General features: G+C 39.8%; 1 protein-coding gene across 9 annotated transcripts in view; it reads left to right on the top strand.

The window, feature by feature from the left end:
- Positions 1-20,885, top strand: part of NAV2 (neuron navigator 2) — a 210,849-nt gene that overhangs the window by 87,999 nt on the left and 101,965 nt on the right. For 5 of the 9 annotated variants that reach the window (XM_082058912.1, XM_082058913.1, XM_082058911.1 and 2 more), the window contains 3 exons: positions 7,800-7,856; positions 13,738-14,830; positions 17,982-18,094. In XM_082058912.1, the coding sequence (XP_081915038.1) occupies positions 7,800-7,856; positions 13,738-14,830; positions 17,982-18,094 (1,263 nt within the window). The remainder of the gene's footprint in view (positions 1-7,799; positions 7,857-13,737; positions 14,831-17,981; positions 18,095-20,885) is intronic. The other 4 variants (XM_082058917.1, XM_082058914.1, XM_082058915.1 and 1 more) reach the window with 1 other exon arrangement.

Below are 20,885 nucleotides of genomic sequence, written 5' to 3'. Positions count from 1 at the left end.
CTTTGGATTGAATGCGAGTTAAAATGTCAGTTAAAAAAAAAAATCACTACCAGGCTTTGACTGTTCCCAAATGAGATGAAGAGAAATGTTTATTGTTCAGGTTTATGAAGAAGGCAGTGCTAATAACGTCAGGTTTCTCTTAAACAGGTGGTATTAGGACAATGAAAATAAAAGAATACATGCATACAGATTAATGCACTCAGAGGAAATAAATGGCTGTTTTAATAGCAGTGTTCTTGCAAAATTACTTGATATTCTACAAGTCTCATGAGGGGTTTCGGAAACCAGGTCCTGCTGACTCAGCTATAATCTTAGCCCCGCGTGTCTTGATTTCCAGGTGTGGATTTACTATGTGGGCAGGAGAATAAGAAAAGCATGTGCTGCTCTGTTTGATGCTCCTTTCGCTTCTTTCAAATTTTGGGGGATCCCTTTGAACTTGGAATGCAGTATTTATTTAACATTTATTTAATATGTAGAGGATATTCACAAGGATGCATAGTGACAGGACAAGAGCCTATGGGCACAAGTTTCTTTAGGGGAATTTCTGTCTGGGAATAGCAATGAAATTCTTCAATATTAGGAGAATTAAACATCGGAGAATTTTGTCCAGAGGAACTGGTGGAGTCTCCCTTGTTGGGGCTATTCAGGACTTGCCTTTTCAGAGCCCTGGATAACTTCTCAGGCCCTGCTTTCCACTGTAGGGTGGAAGGAATCATCTCCAGAAGTTTCTTCCAATCTTGACTGTTCTACAATTTCTACAATTTAAACGTATGGTTGTTTTTGTAGAGTGTTAGAAGTATAGTGGACATTGACTTTAGAATTACCAGTGATTTACTTAAGAGACTCTGTGGGGGAAAAAAGGCAAAGGAAAATTGAAGCATCCTTCAGGACTGATATTTCTACCTGTTAAGACAAATATTTGATACTACATTTTGATACCTTTAAATAATATTTCCTTTTAACTTTATTAAGTATGAAATAGTTAAATAGTAAGAGATACTACGGTATTTCAAAGGGCAGTTAAGGCATTTCTTTCCTATAACTTTTTAACTTCGTGTTATCAAAATAGGGCTGACTACCAAGTCAGTGACATGTTAGCAAGGAAATGTAACCTCCCCTCAGGCTTATCGGTGTATGGTTACATACACCAAATGTGTGCTAAAAATGTGTGCACTTTATAAGTTGGCAGTTATATTTAAAAGTATAGTTCAAAAGGGCATGGCATGTCTTGTCATGGCATTAGTGCAAATGACTCTTCAAATTTAAACCTGTAGAGCTGCAATGAGGTTTTCACAAGTAGATGTATAAGAATCCATGTGGTATTGATCCCTGGATGTGCATTGCTCAGAAGGGCACCGGGGGATTCTCCAAGGTGCTTGTACATTCCTGTTGCATGAATTAGACCGCACACATAAACTAAAATTAAATTAAAAAAACAAACAAAAAACTAACCAAACAAAACCCCATGAAACAAAAAAACCCACACAACAGTATTTGTCCAGAGTTGGTTTAGAAGGTAATCTTCTATTTCACTGAAGTTGATGCAAACTGTAGTTTTTCATGCCAACTTTACTGTGAAATCCATATTTATTTGTTTAAATGTCCTTTTGTGTAAAGAGTAGAAAATCCTAAATCTGGAACTGAACCACTTGAGATTTCTCTTTGTAATGACTCAAATGTTTCATATTAAATCCTGCATTGATACGAAAAGTACATTGGGAAACACTCTTACAGCTTAGTTATATGTGATACTGAACTTGTCTTGAATTCAGCGTTGTTTAAGGTCATTTAAAAGTGGCAGATATGGATTGCTTCAAACCCCAAGATTCAATTTAAAGATGCTGCTTTAGAAATAGAGAGGGAAAACTCTCGTCCTTACAAGGAGCAAGGGGAGACGTGTTTAATGAGATCAAAACGTGGTAGTTCTTCTGAGTAGCATCTTGAAGGCTAAAATTTTCAGCAGTATTTAAATGGTCTTGGGAAAAGACGAGCACCGCATGAGTAGAAGTTTGGAAAAACTTTAGGTATTTAAAATGTTAATTTATGTTCTTTGTCTAAAAGAAGGTATCTACAAGAAACTTGTAGGGAGGGAGATTTTGAGTCATAAGGATTCTTTATTACCTCTAGAGATAGCATACAAGTATCCATTTGTTTGGAATTTGAAATTAGCCTAATTCAGGCCACAAACTAGATACAAATTTTAAGAGTGAGGATTATTAGCCATTGAAAGAGATAAATTGGACATAATGAGTCAAAATTTGATGTTTGCCCAGTGCTCATGTTCAGACAGAGGTTACAGTTCTAGCTCATAAATTACCGAGCAAAATTCTCTGAACTATATTATCTTTAAGATCAACTCAGATGATCCTAGTAGTTTTCTTGAATGACAAATGGTTTAAGCACATGAAAATGGACAACAGCCCTCTTCTGTAGCTGCGCATAAAATCAGATGAACTATTTCATGTTCTGAATGACCGGGTTGGCTCCTGTACCAAGTACAGGATGGTCAAGTGATGTTCCACAACCCTCCTCACTGGAACCCCTATGTTCTGCTTAACCTCATGAAGTTTTTCCACTCCAGATAAATCCATAATAATAAACAGAGACAAAACGCAGGCTTTTGCCTTTCTGCCAAATAATACTCTAAAAATTTTTAAAAGTGATGAAGAAAGAGCTCTGAGACTTGTAAAGCATGATAAAAATTCCTGTTAGAGAGTTAACATTCTATTATTTTTTTACCCATTTCTAGTAGCATTCAGCATAGAAGCCTGAATGTGAAAGAAAGGGCTTATTCTGGCTGCAGGTACAGCGGTGTTAATCATAACAACTATGGCAGCGGAGATGAGGCATCGCATTCAACTCCTGTAGCGTTGAGCCAGTTTGACTTAGGCCTGGCATGGGTTATTGTGTACAGTCTTTTCCTACTGGAAGCTACATATATGACCAGCCTGTTCCAGTACTCAGTGCCCACCTCATCTCCCCCTTCTCCTGGCCAAAGAAAAAGCCATTCCTTTTGATATTTAATCATTGAGACGATTGGGATTACAAGTGTTATATTTAAAGCAAAACCCAAACCACTAGCTGTTTGGTGATGATCAAGTGATCATCATTTGGTGATGATCAGGTTGTCAGCTACAGTGTGAACGTTTCAATGCTGGGTGTGTTAATGACCAACCTGGGCTGATGTGAACTCATTTCAAGTGACTGTTGTGCTCTGGAAGAAAAAAGTTAAATAAACCTTACTGTCCCTGCTCATAGAATCATTGAATAGTTTGGGTTGGAAGGGACCTTCAAAGCTCCCTCAGTGCCACCCCTGCCATGAGCAGGGACATCTTCACCAGCTCAGGTTGCTCAGAGCCCCGTCCAGCCTGGCCTGTGATGTCTCCAGGGATGGTTCATCCACCACCTCTCTGGGCAACCTGGGCCAGCGTTTCACCACCCTCAGCGTAAAAAATTTCCTCTTCATACCAGCTCAATTTGTATCTACAGCTCATAACTACCTCATAAAATTTTCATTCAACTGTAGGAGACAATAACAACACTCAATGTTGGCCAGTCAGTCTCTTCAGGCATGAAATAGTAGTTGTCCTCTGTGGTCTTGTCCATTTAAGTGATCAGGCTGGAGGAGTTACTAGGCAGGATTGCTTGGCTGAGTAAGAAGAGTTAAAATAAAAGCAGGTCCTCTGGATTTGGTCTTTAAGCATTGAGAAGAGTTCTTTTATTGGCGTTGTACTGAACAACTATGGTTTTTGAGGTTCATCAGGATCTGTGGTTGATTATTCTTGTTCAGAAACTATCTTGAAGTAACAAGGGGGTGCTTTTCAGAGAGAATGGTGGGGATTGTCTTTTAAAGCAATCTCAAAACCATTTGTGATGTTCTCCTGGTCTGTTTAAAAAGTCTTTGTAATGTTGGTAGCACATAGAAGCTATAAACTGTCGTAAGAGTTGTTATATATGTAAAATATGTATTATATACACGTATATATATGGCAGTTGTTATAATACGTCTGAGCCTTTTGAGTGACATCTTTACTAATCAAAGTCTACATAGTTCTGAAATGTTCAGGTGGGTGGTATGTTATAGGAGGAGGAGTTAATACAAACCTAGAAAGTTAATTTGTGACTGGGAAGACTCCCTGTTTTTCAGTGCTTCCCAACCTGTGGTGGCACACAGACGTGTTCCTAAATAAGACAGAAATATGAAATATTGGTTATCTCAACCAATGTCCTTTATGGGCAGCACGATGCTGTGGATGTACTTCAATGGGTACTGAAAAGGCACCGACCCTTTTTGTGCAAACTGCCAGATCATCACTGAAACTGGTTTTAATTGTGCCAGGGGACTAGCGCTGAGCCCAGCTCTGCAGGGCTGCTGAGAGAGGGAGGGGGAGCGACGGGGGGAGGAAGGCTTTTGGAAAAAAGAGCAGCAGGAAGATTTAACAGTTCACTAGAGACTGGCATAAACAAGCTGAGTTCCTGAGATGGAAAGATTCCTTATCGATGAACAGCGTATGGATGACAGAAAGCTGGGAAGTGATTTTATAGAATGAAACAGCTGGCTCGTGCAACAGATAACAGTAAGTTAAAGATTATTTTATTTTATTATTTTGGCAGTTATAACTTTCTTCATGACTGAAAATTGCGTCCATATAGATTTAGAAAAAACTTATTTAATTTGATTTTTTGAAGCAGTTACTTTCACTCCTGTTCTATATCCTCCTTTTTTTATTAGTTTTCTTTTTAGGTTTCTCTTCCTTTAAAAAATTAGATTAACCTAATGTTTACTTTTGAAGTGTTGACTTGATAAGACTGTGCAGAAGTCACTAAGATTAAAAGGACTGCAAAAGTGGCAAAGGCTTTATTTTTTTAAAGTGGCGTAAATCCTTGAAGTTTGAAACCAATCTACCCACACTTTCAGATTTTCACTGGGAAATAAATGTGGTTGGCTCAACAAAATAAGAGTATGATAATTTAATAAATTTTAGTCATTCCACCCTTAAAAAATGTGTAAATGTTTCATCTAAGTCAAGTATGAAGCAAACAGCATATTCTCGTTAGTGTTGAGGATGCTGCGTCTGATGGTAAAATAACTTTACATAATTTGTCTTGACAAATCCACAACCAGCATAGTTGTGATTTTCTATTGTTCTACTGTATGCGCTACCAAAAAGCAGATTCTGGCATAACCCTATCCAGTTTTTTACGTATAACTTGCATTTAAGGTGTTTACCAAATGATCAGTATAATTTATTTGGCTTTGATTATAGTACAGTGATCATTAATTTGATGTGGCAAGAGAAAAAAATAGAAATCGAGAGAGAAATGAAGGAGTGTGGGATAATCTGAAGGAAACCCTGAGAACCTGGTGCTTTGGTTTGTACTTTCTTCCTTGGCAGAATCTATAGGGGTTTTTTTTGTCCCTTAGTCTAGAACTGCTTCTCATATCCTTACACAAATCTGAGCCGTAACTTTGCAGTGTAGACATGCCTTCTGGCTTTAACTCCATTTAAAGAACTGTGTTAAAATTATGATGTTTTCAGCGTACATTATGTATTTATAGAATTGCAGCCATAAATAACCAGGGGATTTTGTTCTCTCAGTGTGAAGCAAAATCATCTGTACCTGTACCCGAGAGGTGTTTGCTACTCTGTTCTGAAATGTCTCGTGACATGGGGTTGATGGTCTCAATAAGTGTATCCCTTCCGGTGTCCATTTGGTTGTAAAGAAAACATAAAACTATGATTCTGGCTAAAAATTAAGACCATTTTTGTTCTTCCTTGATTCTCTGTCCTGTTTATAACAGTCTTCATATATTTGAAGGCTTACCATGTCTTCTTTCTTCTAGATTGAACAACCCCAACTATTTCAACCTTCTTCTCGTAGGTTCTTTGTGATAAGTCTCTCTGATGATCTCTTTTGGCCTCTTCCCATTCAGCCAGTCTCTCTTGGAGGGTGCTGGGGCTGGACGTGATGCTTCACCTTGTGTCGTTCTCTAGTGCTGAGCAGGATGGAACATTTATGTCCTCTGTCTTATATGATACCCATGATGCGTTCCTGAATGCTGTTAGTTTTTCCTTAGGGTCCCGTTATAGAGGTGTGCAGTTGTGGTCTACTCTAACTCCCGTTTCTTTTCTGCAGTACTGCTGCATAGCTGACTTTTTGAAATTTTAGACTTAGGCATCCAATTCCTCCTTTCTAAGCACAGAACTTTGCACTCGGCATCAATGACTGTAATGTTATTGACCCAGTCTATTTCTCCAATTAAGCAAATGAATTATTGCCTCTGTGTTCCCCAAACATAAGGTTACTGGCTTATATCATAAGGAGACCCTCACGAGAGTCATTAGTGTCAAACAAAACGCTTATCTTCGGGCAATTGATACCTTTATGTATCCTGGGGTATTGTCTGCATCCTCTCGCTTTTCTAATCAATTTTTTTTTTGAAAGGTTGGCTCATCTTAGTGAATCTGCAGCAACATATTTATGTTGGGTGTGTGCCCATAAAACAGCTTAAAGACTGTCAGAATATAACAAGTAGTATGGCACATTTATAGGACAAGATATGAGTACACAGTAAATCATATTAATGCTTAATTTTACAACTGCCCAGCTGGCTGAATTTGGCATTAAAAAGTATGTCCTCTTTTGCCTAAATGAAGGCTGACTGAAGGCTTGATCAGAGCTGAAGTGGAGCTTTACAAGACCACGGAACCTTGTCATAGTTGGTATAAACTTTTTAAATATCTAAACCAACCAAAAATGTATTTAAATAAAGTTTTTGAAAAAAAAAAAAATCCTAAAAGAATAGCCAATGACATGTTCTTAACTGTATAGTTAATGAGGATAAAAACCCTGAGCTTTGAAGTTAAATGTAACCTTGAGAAGAAGCTTCTTGCCCAGTGTACATCTGCAGAGCTGCACTGGAGCCATGTTAATTTATACCAGCTGAAGAGCTGGCCCACAGCTCCTAGATGTTTCCTTTCAAAATAAATATTTACAATTTATTGTCAATTTATTGCTGGGTGAATTGTGCCAGCACAGCCGTGGAGATGGAAGTTGAATGTTAAATCATAGGGAAGCAAACAGCAATGGTGCTACATCCCAGACTTTTCTAAGTGCCAGCATGTTTCTACCATACCTGCAGCAGCCTCCTCTGCCTGGGTAAGAACATCTCCCAACCTCTCTGGTCCCTTCCATTCTTGCCTTCTCTACTGAACTTTTGCCTGTTCCTCATCCATAACCAAATATACCTAAAGAATCTGTGACTGCCACCAGCTCTCAAGTGGCTGATGAGCATAAAGCCGTGGCCCATCCCTTCTTTACTGCCATGAGTAGCAGATCGGTACCTGCACGTTGGCCTGGTTTGAAAGATCTGCTGCTACAGGTTGTAGTGTAGTTTCATTGACCAGAGTGAGGAAATGAAGACCCCAATATAAAAAGTAACGTGTGCCTGTCAGCTGGTTTTGATATAAAAATGTAATAGATTTTTGCATATTCGTGTGTGTTTGTATACAATAAATAAATATAGATGATGGTAAAGTATTGGTAATTCTGTATGGTGTGGTTTGACTCCTCTGTTTATACATAGATTATCCATGTTCAAGAGTGCGTTGTTTTTCACCACTTAACTCTTTGCAGCTGAACGGTCGCATGACTTCTTACTGAGCAGAGTAAGACATTTCTGAGTTAAAAAGTAGTTTAGCTGGGCGTATTGACTGATCAGTGGGAGGATTTTTGGTATTTTTTTCTTATTGCTTGTCCCTTTTCTGTTAAAATTCTGCCTCCATGGTGATTCCAAGCCCAGACTGCAGCCACTACTGTTACAATAATCAAAAGAGGCCAATGGACAATATTCCGTAAGTGCAAATCTCAGACCACTAACATGTACATGGTGTATTGTGTATAACCTACATGCAGGAGAGATGTGTTAGATCAAGGCTGCTAAGTGCACATATTGTCCACCCCAGCTATTTATAAAATCTAACGAAAGATTCTATAACAGCTCCCTGCCTGGAATTCATTAATGCTTCTGAATAACTCTGTTATGAGAACTCTTGGGGGATTGGATTGTACACACAATGAGAAGAAAATGGAGAGTAATGAGCAAGAATGGTATTTGTCTAGTATTAAATGGAGAGTGTGACTTGTTTCGAATGGCACAGGAAACATGGTTTTATTATTTTTCCGATGATCTAACCAGTATGTGGTCGATAGAGGTCCCTCCAGCCTCTTTCTTAGGCAGTCATGTGGACAGTATTTTGAATTTTACAGTAAATAAACAACACCAAGGAACTGAAATGTCTCAGTCGGTTATGTCAAGACAATGAGAAAAGTGTCACTTGTGCTCCCATTTTATTTCCCTGCACCTCAGCAAAAATGCCGAGTCTTGGCAATGTAAACACCAGTCAACAGCAGAACTGTTGTTTCACTGGAGCTCTGTGTGGATGAAAAGGACTGCACAGATGTGGACAGAAGTTGAAGGAACCAATTCTGCTCAGCTTGGCGAAGGTTTTTTACTCAGCAAAGCAAAATGTTGCCTATCTGGGCTTCTCTTGGGTTTGCCGAATTTCCTGATCTGGCAATTTCTGCTTTAAGAAAATGTTTCTGTTGGTTTTTGTTGTGGTCTAGAGTAGGAGAGACAACACAAGGCTTCAGTCATCCTGCAGGTAGAGGCCTTGGCTCTTGTCCACCCAGAGCCGGTAAATCAGCCAGTCCCTTCCACCCAGCTCTCCGGTCAACAGCATTACAATCGAAATAGAAACTTTTGTGGGCCAGAAGAGTTGTGCTTGTTTTGAAGAAGGGCTGTGTGCCAGGTTGCTCTGGTTGGGAATGTTCTGCTCTACCTGCTCGTGGTTTGGATTGTGGAAAGACTGTGATTTTTATAGCCAGCCCCTGGCAGAAATGCAGGCATTTCCATACTTCAGGGGTTTGCTGAGCATGATAAATCGCTACTGAAGAAGAGAACAGCTCAGCTAAAAATCTTTTCTCTGTAGGGCTCTTATTTGTAGTGCTTTGAAGGAGAGTTTTCTGGTGGGTGGATGGGAAGGGTCAGGACTCACCAGTATTTCTATATATTTCTATAGATGGGAAACGATGAAACTGCCACAGTGGTTCCTGCAGTTCTGACACTGTAATGTGATAGAGCAGATCTGCTTTTACTTCCTAAATTAGAATTTTGTTGTAGAGTTGCTTTTAACTCAGTTATCTAATCTATGGGCTGGACTAAAAGATATTTCTCTTCGTGAGAAGTTCTTATGTTTTTTTCCCATAGCTGTGAATAAAAAATGACAGCTTGTTCATTCTAAAAATGAATTAAAATGCTATTAGGTTCTTGACCCTCCTAAGGAGAAATAACTACGAGAACATCCTTTGTCTATATGTTGCCTTTCATGCTTGTAATGATTGTTTTTGAAAGTTTTCAGTTACAGCAAATCAAAGTCCGCTTGCTTAGGGCGAACATGACAGATGATGGGAAATTGCATATATTTTCTCCTGACCTTATTATAACATAAGCTCTCAAAGACTGCAGTGGAAGAATTAAATCATAAGCCTTCAGACCCTTTTTTCCATCAGAAATGGGTAGGTTCGCAGATGCAGCTAAGAGCTTGCAGGAGCAGCTGAAATCAGATTTACCCATGCTACAGTGCGTATTGGCATTGGAACTAGACCACCAACATCTTTTTTAACAGGAACGCTTGGAACAAAATAGATTTCAGGCCAAGATTTGACTTTGAAAAGGGGAAAGCGATCATTATTTATTGTAGACTGTAGCTTGGGTTTGAAAACATTTCTTTTATAGTCAGTTTTAGTTAATGCAGGTTGCTGAAGAATGAAAATATCTCCCTTACAAAGGAACACATGGGAAATAATAAGCTTATTAATCGAATGCATGAAACCTGCTCTGCTTTTCATGAAAGAAGGGCCTATGCTATGCTGAATAACACGTTCCCCTTTGCATGCTGATGTGTTATCCACATATTGATGTTACTGCTTCATTAGGAAACCTCGCGTTTGAATCTACATTCTGGCAGCAGAACCCCTTTCGTTTACCAAGATTGGGCTGAGGAGTGAAAGAGCCAGCACACTTGCTCGTAAGAAAGAAACAGAGAATCTTTAAAAGGCTGAAGTTTTCTTAAGTTGAGGCCATTTTTCATGAACGTGTTCTACGGTGAACTTGTTATTTCTCGCATAAACTTTCTGTGATGCAATGTAACAAAAACTGGAGGACTTTGAATTTCCAGTTTCACTGCATTTGACCTGACTGTGAATCAAAATCCTCTGTCCTTGTGTAAGAAAATACCTTCTTTCCTTCCCCAAAGCTTAAAATGTATATTGAAGAATTTCTAAATATTTTTCATTGATATTCGATGCACAGCATCCAACATTCATAGAATTTACTTCCTGGAAAATGTTAGGTAGAGACTCTGAAAATTACACAAACATCCCCCTTACATTCAGTTTTTTAAATATGACAGTCATAGTATTCTTGTGCTAATTCTGATTTCTCTGGCATGTCTGTAAATAAGGAGCGCCTCTGTAAATGGAGTTGCATTGTGCTCATCCTACACCACTGGCAACAGAAGCACAATTAGGTTCCAAATAGGAGGGTGTATGTGGGGGAGTTGGGAACAAAGCAAACGCTGTGTTTAAAAACAAACAAACAAAAAAACAAGTGTATTTTGGTCGCTGACCAACATAATTCAAAAAATAAAATCCTGAAAACATTCAGAGAAAGGAGAAATGAAAAATTTTGTTGGGAAATAAATTTTGAAAAATACTTTCGGTACTTGATAAAAAAGCCATTTCACTTGATGCAGGCAAAGCTTTTTCCCTAAAAGTCCATGGACTGGAGCACTCACCTGGAGTGTGAGGAAGAAGTTGACATCCTGAATGATCCTCACCTTCCATTCACTTCAGGAGAACATTGCAGAGCTCACAGGAAGCCTGTTTTGATGTGGATTGCCTCTGGTTTCTGCTCCCACAGCTGCTCTTGCAGCATGTTAACAGCTCGCTCGGTGTTTGAGATGGAATCGGGCTTTACAGCTGGTTACGGACCTGGAACTTGGGTCACTTCTATCTCAGGCATGTTCCTTAACCTATGGATCACAGCTCATGCAAGGACTCTGCTTAGACTCTGAGTTCTGCTGGATGCAGGATGGCTTCGTTCATAATGCTACATGCGTTACCTCTATTTTTTTCACACTCTTATGAACCTTTTTGAGAAGAACACAGGTTTCTTGTACAAGTCTGTTCAGTTGGCTGTCAGCTCCGACTGAACACGGTTTCACCCCTGGCTGGGTTTGTGTTGCTGCACACGTTGTACCACCTGAGTGTGCAACCAGCTCTTCCTCCAGTTCTCGCTGGCTTCTCTATGTGTATGTAAAGCAAAAAGCACTACTTTGTAGAGGGATCCCCTACCAATAGTTTTCAATTTGTCCCCCTTATATTGCCCCAGTCCCATTACTCCTTGAGACTCAGTTTTTCTGAGAAAGTAAAAGGTTCCCTCCCCATGTCGATTAGTACAGTGGGTTCATTCCTGGACCCAGCCATAAATTTGTCCTAAGCATGTTCCTGAATCTCAGATAGCTCTGATGTTTTACGGACATGGGTATGCTTTGTGCTGAGATTTCATTGTTTAGCTTGATTAGGCATTTGCATTAGGACCTTAGTGTTGGAAATACTGTGAATCTCCACTTCCTGTAGAAGTAACCAGAGACTGAGACGGATAATTATTATTTTTTTAAAAGAAGCTGAACAAACTAATGGTAAGTGATGCACAATTGGGAGTTTCATGAAGCTTTCAGTACATTGCTTGGTGTCTTCTGTGGAAGGCGGGCTGAGACAAAGGCTTGCTTGTTCAGGGTTTACAAAAGGACCATGGTGCGGTGTTGCAATAAGAAGTAGATTAGGATGAGTAGGAGGACTTCAGGAATTAAAAATAATAACAAAGCAGTGGTGTATGGTAAAGAGGCAGGAAGGCAAAAGCAATGGTGCACAGCTTTTGAAAGCAGAGGGAGTAACATCTCCAACAGCTTCTGAGTTAGTTACGACCTTCCTTCCTCTGTGGGCAGGACTGATGGTGGGTCACTTGCACCAGAGTCACTGTTGTTCCTACACTGTCACTTCTTAGTTCTCCTTAAACCATCAGATTGAACTGGCTTGAGCTGAGAGGACAAGGTGGTATGGCTGTTTGGGACATTTGCTGGCTTGGTTTTCCTTCTGTACTAGAGTAAAACAGGATTAATGCCCGGGAAGTCAGCAGGCTGGCACTAGCTTAAAAGAAGTATTATTCCTTTCTGTGTCTGTAATCCAAGTCTTGCGTCCTTCCATATCCATGTGGGTCGTTTGCCATGGGAAAAGGACTAGCAAAACTGGCCAATATAATGGTTATTGGTTAATAACAGAGTCCTGGAAACCTTCTGACTTCAGTAATATTTTTTAAAGTATCATTAATTCCTGCTATGTCCATAACCACAAGAAATGACTGAGTTTATTGTTAAGGAGACTCTAATACTCTAAGAAACCCGATTCTCCCCTAAGTCAGGAAGATGTATGTGCTTTAAATCTGCAGTAGATCTGGTTTGGATCAGAGGAGGGGAGGTTAACAGAGCCGTATCTTCACTGAGCAGCTGAAAGTGAAGTAAAACAGTCCCTGTGTGGTTGCAGCGGCTCATGATTTACAGCGCCGAATTCACAGGGCTGCTCCTGCTGCCGAAAACGCACGCTCTCAACCGCTGTTGATTTTTGAATTAAAAAAATGCAGCTCTATACACAGTTTACTTTATTGCTGGAGGGCAGGGAAATATAGGTAAGAGCCGTTAATCCCCAGCAGGCTGCTGGGCAGGCAAACAGACAGAGATGACAAAAGTTAATTGGAAACATGAGCAGTTTAACAGAAAACATATTTGTGATAATTGAGAGAGTAACGTCTCCAGAAAGGAAACTCTGCAAAGAGAAACTTCAGAGGAGAAGTGGCCACTGGTAGGTGAGTGTGATTTTTCAAGCTCTCTTTAGGCTCTGAACTAATTTCTTAACAAGAGCAAATAACATTAAAAAGGAACTAAATAAAGAAAATATTTGCTTTCTCTGAGGGAGGAGGGCTGTGCAGCTACTGCCACTAGTTTCTCTTATAGCTGGACTAAGATATGTGGTAATACTTAATTTAGGTTCTTCGCGTAAGGACACAAGTGGTTTTATTTTTGTACACGGAGTTTTCTTCTACCTTTTGCATATGAAGATTTCATTCCCCCCCCCCCCCAATAACTGAAAGGACTTCAGTTTTAATTTTTTCCTTACTCTCGCATTTTTCTTTTATACGTTTGTGGTTTTTCTAAGAATCAAACTTGGACGCAAATATTGTGCCAAAAGCAGAGGGAACCCTTAGTGCTGTGTTTTTGCTAATGAAAAGGTATTATGGACTTAATAAGGGAGAAGACGTTGCAAAACACATTTTGGTTTGAATTGGAGGAGATTCTTTTTCTTTCTTTTTCTTGAAGCAGCAAGTAAATGTAAATTACATAGTTGGAGCTGCTTGCTGTTCTGCTGGGTAGGAAAAGAAAACTGGCTTTTATTTTCTTTACGTGATACTGATGTTGAAAATAGTGATATGCATCTATCATCTTAATGTTATTAGTGTAAAGTTCCTAATATTTCATTACAGAAAGAATCTCAAACTAGCTGTAATATCAGCTACTACTGTGTTGATTTTTTGGGGATGCTTTTTGTTTGTTTTTCCAGAGCCTGCAGACAGCACAGCCTCCCAGCCCACAGGAATGAATGAAAATGTCTCATCCTCCGTTCAAAGCTGCGGCAGTTCTGTTGGTTGCAATAACTCATCAGCCATCCCTCAGCCCAGCTCCGCTATTAAACCCTGGCGCAGCAAGTCCCTCAGTGCTAAGCACACAGCTACGTCTTCCATGTTATCGGTCAAGCAGCCCGTGTCGGAGCCTCCAAAGCCACCCTCGGAAATCGCCAAAACGGCTCCCAACGGTCAAAAATCCATGCTCGAGAAATTAAAACTCTTCAATAGCAAAGGAGGCTCCAAAGCGGGAGGGACAACGCTCGAGTGCCCGGGGTCTAGGGACAACAGTTGTGAAAAGCTGGAGATGCTTCTCAGCCTCGAGGAGAGCGAAGAAATCGATGCCACCAACCAGAATGTGAACAATCCGGGATCCATGTCCAGTAGTCCCAAAATTGCACTCAAGGGAATTGCACAAAGGACTTTTAGCCGGGCGCTGACTAATAAGAAAAGCTCTCCCAAGGGTAATGAGAAGGAGAAAGAAAAGCAGAAAGAAAAAGAGAAAAGTAAAGACGTTGCAAAGAGAACATCTATCACGGAAAAGCTGGATGTGAAAGAGGAACCAAAAGAAGACCAGACAGCACTAGCAACAACAGAGATGCCAAAAAAGTCCTCCAAGATCGCAAGCTTTATCCCTAAAGGAGGAAAGCTCAATAGTGCCAAGAAGGAGCCCTCTGCCCCTTCGCACAGCGGAATACCAAAACCAGGCATGAAAAACACCACAGGGAAATCCTCAAGTGCCCCCATTCCTGCAAAGGAAGGCGAGAGAGGCCGCGGCGGGAAAGCCGGCTCGGGGCTCTCTCACCAGAAGTCCCAGCTGGACAGCAGACATTCCAGCTCCTCGTCCAGCCTCGCCTCCTCGGAAGGAAAAGGCGTAGGAGGCCTCAACAGCAGCAGCAGCAGCCAAACCGTCAACGGACCCACCGCCACGACACACACCACGGGGAGCAATACCGTGAGTGTTCAGCTACCTCATCCCCAACAGCAATACAGCCACCCGAACACCGCCACGGTAGCTCCCTTCATGTACAGGTACGGTCAGCTTCTCCTGTGGACTGTTTTGAACATGATGCTTAGGTAGGAAGATTCATTTTGGATGCTTCTTCAGGGAGTGAGGCAGTAAGATCATGGAATCACAGAATGGTTGGGGTTGGAAGGGACCTCTGGAGATCATCCAGTCCAACCCACCTGCTAAAGCAGGTTCACCAGAGCAGATCACACAGGAAGGTGTCCAGGCAGGTTTGAATGTCTCAGAGAAGGAGACTCCACAACCTCTCTGGGCAGCCTGTTCCAGGGCTCTGGCACCTCAAAGTAAAGAAGTTTTTCCTCATATTCAGATGGAACCTCCTGTGCTTCAGTCTGTGCCCGTTGCCCCTCATCCTATCGTTGGGCATCCTCTTGACACCCACCCTTGAGATATTTATCAACATTGATGAGATGCCCTCTCAGCTTCTCTTCTCCAGGCTGAACAGCCCCAACTCTCTTAGTCTTTCCTCACAAGAAAGATGCTCCAGACCCCTCATCATCCTCATAGCCCGATGAATGCCACGTCATGTAAAAATTTCTTGCTTTAAAGAGTAGATAACATATACACATTCACACAAAAACTGTTGGGGAGGGCTGTCAGACTAAGATGTATAAGAAACTGTGATAAAGAGGAGGATGAATAATAGTTGTACTAACCCTTAAAGTGAGAAAATGCTGACACCTTCTTAACCAGGTACTGCTCTTACCTGTTGTTGTACCACGTGGATTTATTTTATGCATCAGAGCTTTAAAAGTTTTAGCAAGGCCCATTTATCCCATATACGCTCATGCTCTTTGGTGTGGCTAACAGTGGTAAAACTGCTGCGCTGTAAGTAGAAATGGGAAATCTTAAAAAATGGAGTAAAAATATGGATCTCATAATATGGGTAAGGCCGGGCACAAAATCTTCTGCTCTGCGCATTAAGCCTGAATGAGATAAGCAAAAGAGCAGCCATATGGGGTCACAACTAACCTCCTTCTAGTCCAGCATCTTCTGTTGGACAGTGGCAGTAGAGGATAGGTGCAGAAGAGCAACAAGAGGAAAATCAATAAAAAAGCTTCCTAAGGACATGCTCTCCAGCCATGACACAAGAAATGCCTCAGTCAGATGGCGGGATTTATGTTTTGACAGCCATCTCCTAGTTTTATTTGACACTGCTTAATTCTTTCAAAGGAAGAGAATGAAAGTGATTGTTCTGTCTTCATCATCTTCTTGCTACTTATGATTTGAGAGACCTCCATCATATCCTTCCCTCCATTAGGACGTGTCTTTTCTAGGCTAAGGTGTCGTAGCCTGGTTAGTTTTAACTTGTAGACATGCTGTTTGTAACCTTTGGTCATCTTTGTCTCCCTTTCCCATCATCTGTTCAGTTCTACTATATGCATTTTTGCCTTTCAACTCTTGGGAGATGTAGCATAAGAAATGGTTTGCCACATTTTTAAATAAAAGTGAATGTAAATGGAATAAACCTGAAGGAGAGGGATGCAAAAGGCCTAGACAAGAATACCAAATGGGAAGAGCGACCCTTGAGTCTTCTGACCCCTTGAATGTTCTCCCTGTGCACATGGAATAAAATGCCAGATGTCCTTCTGGGATGTGGTCACTTGGAAAGGAACCAGTTGGGAAAAATTAATCTAAAACTTGTATTAATAGTACAGTGCTTGATTTCCCTTGCTCTTGGATTAATCTACCTATATCAGCATTATTGTTGTGTCTTTGGCTGTAGGTGGGATCTACTAATAGTAATTTTTGGAGGTTGGAGTTAAATATTGCCAGTGTGGTTTGTACTATTTTAACCCATAATTAAATAGAAAATTGTGTTTACAAACTGATCGCACTCTTGTTTATCTCTCCTATCATCCAAAAATGTGTTCATGATGCTTTGGCTCAAGTTTATCACTACAATGTCCTATCAAAAGATAAAATGCAAAGCACTCTGCTTGATGTTCATTTTAGTTTGAACATATCTAAATTTGAACATCCTCTGAAGTGTAAAAGCAGATGCAATCCATACATTTTCTATAATCTACACACACTGATAAACTCTAGGTGGTAATTATTTGACTTTTTAGAAAAAGCAGTAATGCACCTACCTATTGGCAGCTGGAGAAAATACTGAGAATTAAAAAAAGCATGTTTTCTTCTCAGCATTGGAGGTAAAAAGGCCAAACTGTGTAATCTTGCTGGCTTTAAAAGGAGAGAAAAAAGTCACATTGTATTGATCTCCAAGGTAAATATATAGCATTATTATAAATTTACTATCTGGACACTTTTTGGATGTGAGGAATGCACTTGTTAATACATTGCTGTGGTAGTCTCAGTGTTTTTCTGCTATCAGTTAAGGTTACTTTAATCTAGACTTTTCACCTGCTTGTAGACTTACTTTTTGGTTTGGGTGTTTTTTAGGTTTTGTGGGTTTTCGTTTGTTTTTAAGAAAAGACATAAATTGTTCTACATTTCACATAGGGTCAATGGCAATTAAGAATATTGCAATAATAATTCCCTGCTGTGTCTTCACTTTTGTCCAGCACTTACCCTTTGGGCAGGAGAACTTCCAGCCGCTTGTTGACCTGGCTCTACGAGCAAAACACAGTAAACTAGTAAAATTAAATGAGTCAAGACGTATTACTCAAATCTGACAATAGATTCTTACGACATCACCTTTCGCTACCTGACAGCCACAGTGTCAGACGATAAATTGGAGTTTGAAGTTGGTTGTACCCAGTCGTTTATTTTGGAATATAAGTGAGTGACGTTGCTAGTTATCAAAGAAATTAGCAGGAGTGTAATGTGCCATCACACCCTCCCTGCTTTATATTTGTGGAATACAGATTTTATTAGAGAGGATCAGATTAGCCACATGATATTATGGATAATTAAAATTTAGCTGGAAATCTAAGTGTCTTAAGACCCTGACTAAAGAGCTGTGGAGCCTGTCTTTGACTATGAATTTTTTATTTTTTACAGCTGAGTGCATGTTTCCATTTCTAGGACATAGTTCAACATGGGACTAATGAATTATGTAAAATCAGTCTGCTGGTCTGTTCTGGGGAGAAGGACGGAGCGGTGGATGGCGGGTGCGATCATCTAGTTGTTGTTCTTGAGATACTTTTGATGGAGGGTGGCTGCACGTCTCTCTTTTGTTTCGCCTCCCAGATCGCAGACAGACAACGAAGGGAACGTAACAGCCGAGGCCACCACAGGGGGGGTCACCATGGATTCTGCTCTTTATGTCAAGACTGGACAGCCCGCTCTCGAAGACCTCTCAGGTACGTCTTGCAACACGACTTTTCCTGACTGTGGTCTGGTTAAATAAGAATGGGCTAAAGCAAGTTTTGTAGTCAGGAGCTCCCTCTTTAGGGGGGATTTAATTTGGTTTTCTACCCAAAACTTTATTTCTTACTAGTTCTGATATTTCTTTCAGCTCTTAGTGATGGAAACAGGGTGTCAATAATCTGAACGCTAGATGCTCAAGTTCTACACAATTGTGTGCCCCCCCAGATTCCTTGAATTCTGGGCGCTTAATGTTCTTTTAGGAGATGTGCGGCACCTTTTTGAATTAAGCTATTATAAAGACCCTAAGTATTCCCAAACATTTCGTATTTATTTTTTACTTTTTAAAACTTTGCTTCAGAGCTCACAGAAGAGATTAAGTTATTTTTCTTGATATTTTGGTTCATATATAGGTTTGGAGGAATCTCATAATTTACTCACACGAGTCTGATGAATTTGTGAAGTGCTCTTTGTAGCAATAGGAGATTAAAATCCAACCACAGTTTACTGTGTCCAGCATACACAAGCTGAAACTGGTTGTGATTAGAATGATAGCAGTCTAAGTTACAAAGTACTTCATATGTTTATCTAGAATTCCTGCTAATGTGAGAAGTATATGATTAATATGATACGATAATTACCAATAATTTTTTAAGCTTATCAATATAACAGAGCAATTTTTAACAAACATATTCTACTAAAGATCTAAAATGTGTTTGTGGAGTCACAGTGAAGTTTACTCCTATTCCAATTTCAGCAATTTCTGTGACTTTGTGTATTGCATACTATTGCAGCATATCTCATCAGCAGAATATCTCAGGTTTTTTATCTACTTAATCTTGATGTCCTCCACTTCAATATGAGTTATGAAATGGATTGTCTTGCTTGGGAAAATCCTGTGGCTGAAAGTTTCACAATTGGATTAATTTCATACCACATTACATATTCTGTCAATGCTGCATTTACACCTGTGTGCACATATACTGATGGCAAAGTTATTGGTGAGGAGAAGGGCTGCAGAAATGCATAAATGAGCATATCTGTGTGTATGATTTATATATGGAGATATATATTTGGATTAAATATTTAAAAGGCAAATAATGGCACAAGGGATAAAATTCTTCAGAACATTTTGGGGGCGATATTTAAATATAGAAGCCAGTTTACAGTAAGAAGCACAGAGTGTCCAGCTGCTTTACGCTTTTTCAGTATTAACCGTCATATTGCCTAGATGTATTTCAGCCTGTAAACTGAGAAGTGTTTGTAGATCACAGAAGGTCTTTAGTCTTTAATGGCAGATGTTATATAAATACAAACTTATTGTTCAAGTAGAATATGTAAGTTTTGGGATCCAGAAATGGAAGACAGCGACAGCCTCAAACAATGGAGATGGCAAACCCAGCTGTGTGCGGGTGAACCCCCAGCGAGCAGCGCTCCATAAAGGAGTCTCGGGGGAAAAGGAGCACACAAAACAACATGGTCCCTCAAGCCAAACAAATTAGAAGAAATAAGAGACAGATTTCTGCTCTCCCTACCTAGCAGCTACTGATGCTTTTAATTTAGAAGCACATATAAACCAAAAGAGAGGATAGGTGGGGAAAACTGCAAGCTAAATAGTTTAATGATACTGCCTATTCATTAAGAGCTAAGGGATTTAATAATGAAGTTCTAGTGGCACTATACAATGTCTTTCTTTTAAGTGTACTTATAATTTAAGCAATTGGATGTCATTTAAGTAAAAATTTTGTATCAATTTAGGCATAAGAATGATTGCAATATGAATTGGTTTATCTAGTCTCATCTGTGTTCTCTTAAGAAGTTATCTACTGTTTGCCTTCGTATCTATGAGAGAAATTATCCGTAAAAGAGCACTGTGACCTTTGCTAGGCTAAAGGCCTGTAAATATTTTATGTTCTTTACTGCAAAAATTTGTAGATCCATCAATGTAGAAAATATTTTCTGTCCCAGAGACCCGTTGGCTCAAGGAATCTGGCTTGTTAAGTGGCTGTTTCCAGTCCAACAAGATCGTAATTGTTTGACCATTTGGCCCAAGTGAATTGTGTCTCAGGGAGTAGAGGCCTATTAAAAAAAAATAGCTAATGTGGGCACTACCTGAGCCAATGTTGTTCGTCTGAGAAAGGCTAATGACTGTATAAACATTAAAGTCTATCTTCCCCTCCCTAGATAGTTCACTGTAGTCAGGGCTCCGGCACTTTGGTGAGTAGTAGCAACATGAAGTTTAAAGCAAAGAATGTGGAAAGTTCCAACAACAGCCTGTTTATCTGATCCTTAACGCTTCTGATATTTGTAATATATAGATAACCATCTAAACTAGCATGGGTGACCAGTGTCCTGGCAGCCTAAGAGCACATCGCTTGTGAACTTCGAAAAGTTTTGAATACGCTGTAGTATTTTCTTTACTCATGAGTTGTTCACCCTCTAGAATGAAATAATTTCCTTCTCAGCAACCGAAGCGTTTCTTAATTGACAGCTGAGAGCAAGTAAATAAATTATGCTGAGGCATTAATTAAATTATTAATTTTATAAAAATAAATTATTCTGAGGCACTGCAAGGAATTTTTTAATGTATGTAAACTCTGCTTTTATAGTTAAAGAACAGAACATAAAGATGTTTTGGAACAGAGTATATAAAGAATAGGATTTCTAAGGGCTAAGGAAAGTAAAAGTCACCCCCCAACTTCATGTCATTTAGCACATTGAAGTCACAATAGATGTTGTGCTGTGGACAAGCAACAACTTTTTCTATTTTATCTAAAACATCACTCA

This window comes from Streptopelia decaocto, assembly GCF_964273445.1.
Source record: "Streptopelia decaocto genome assembly, chromosome: 7".
Taxonomy (NCBI): Eukaryota; Metazoa; Chordata; class Aves; order Columbiformes; family Columbidae; genus Streptopelia; species Streptopelia decaocto.
This window is presented reverse-complemented; position numbering and strand designations above follow the sequence as displayed.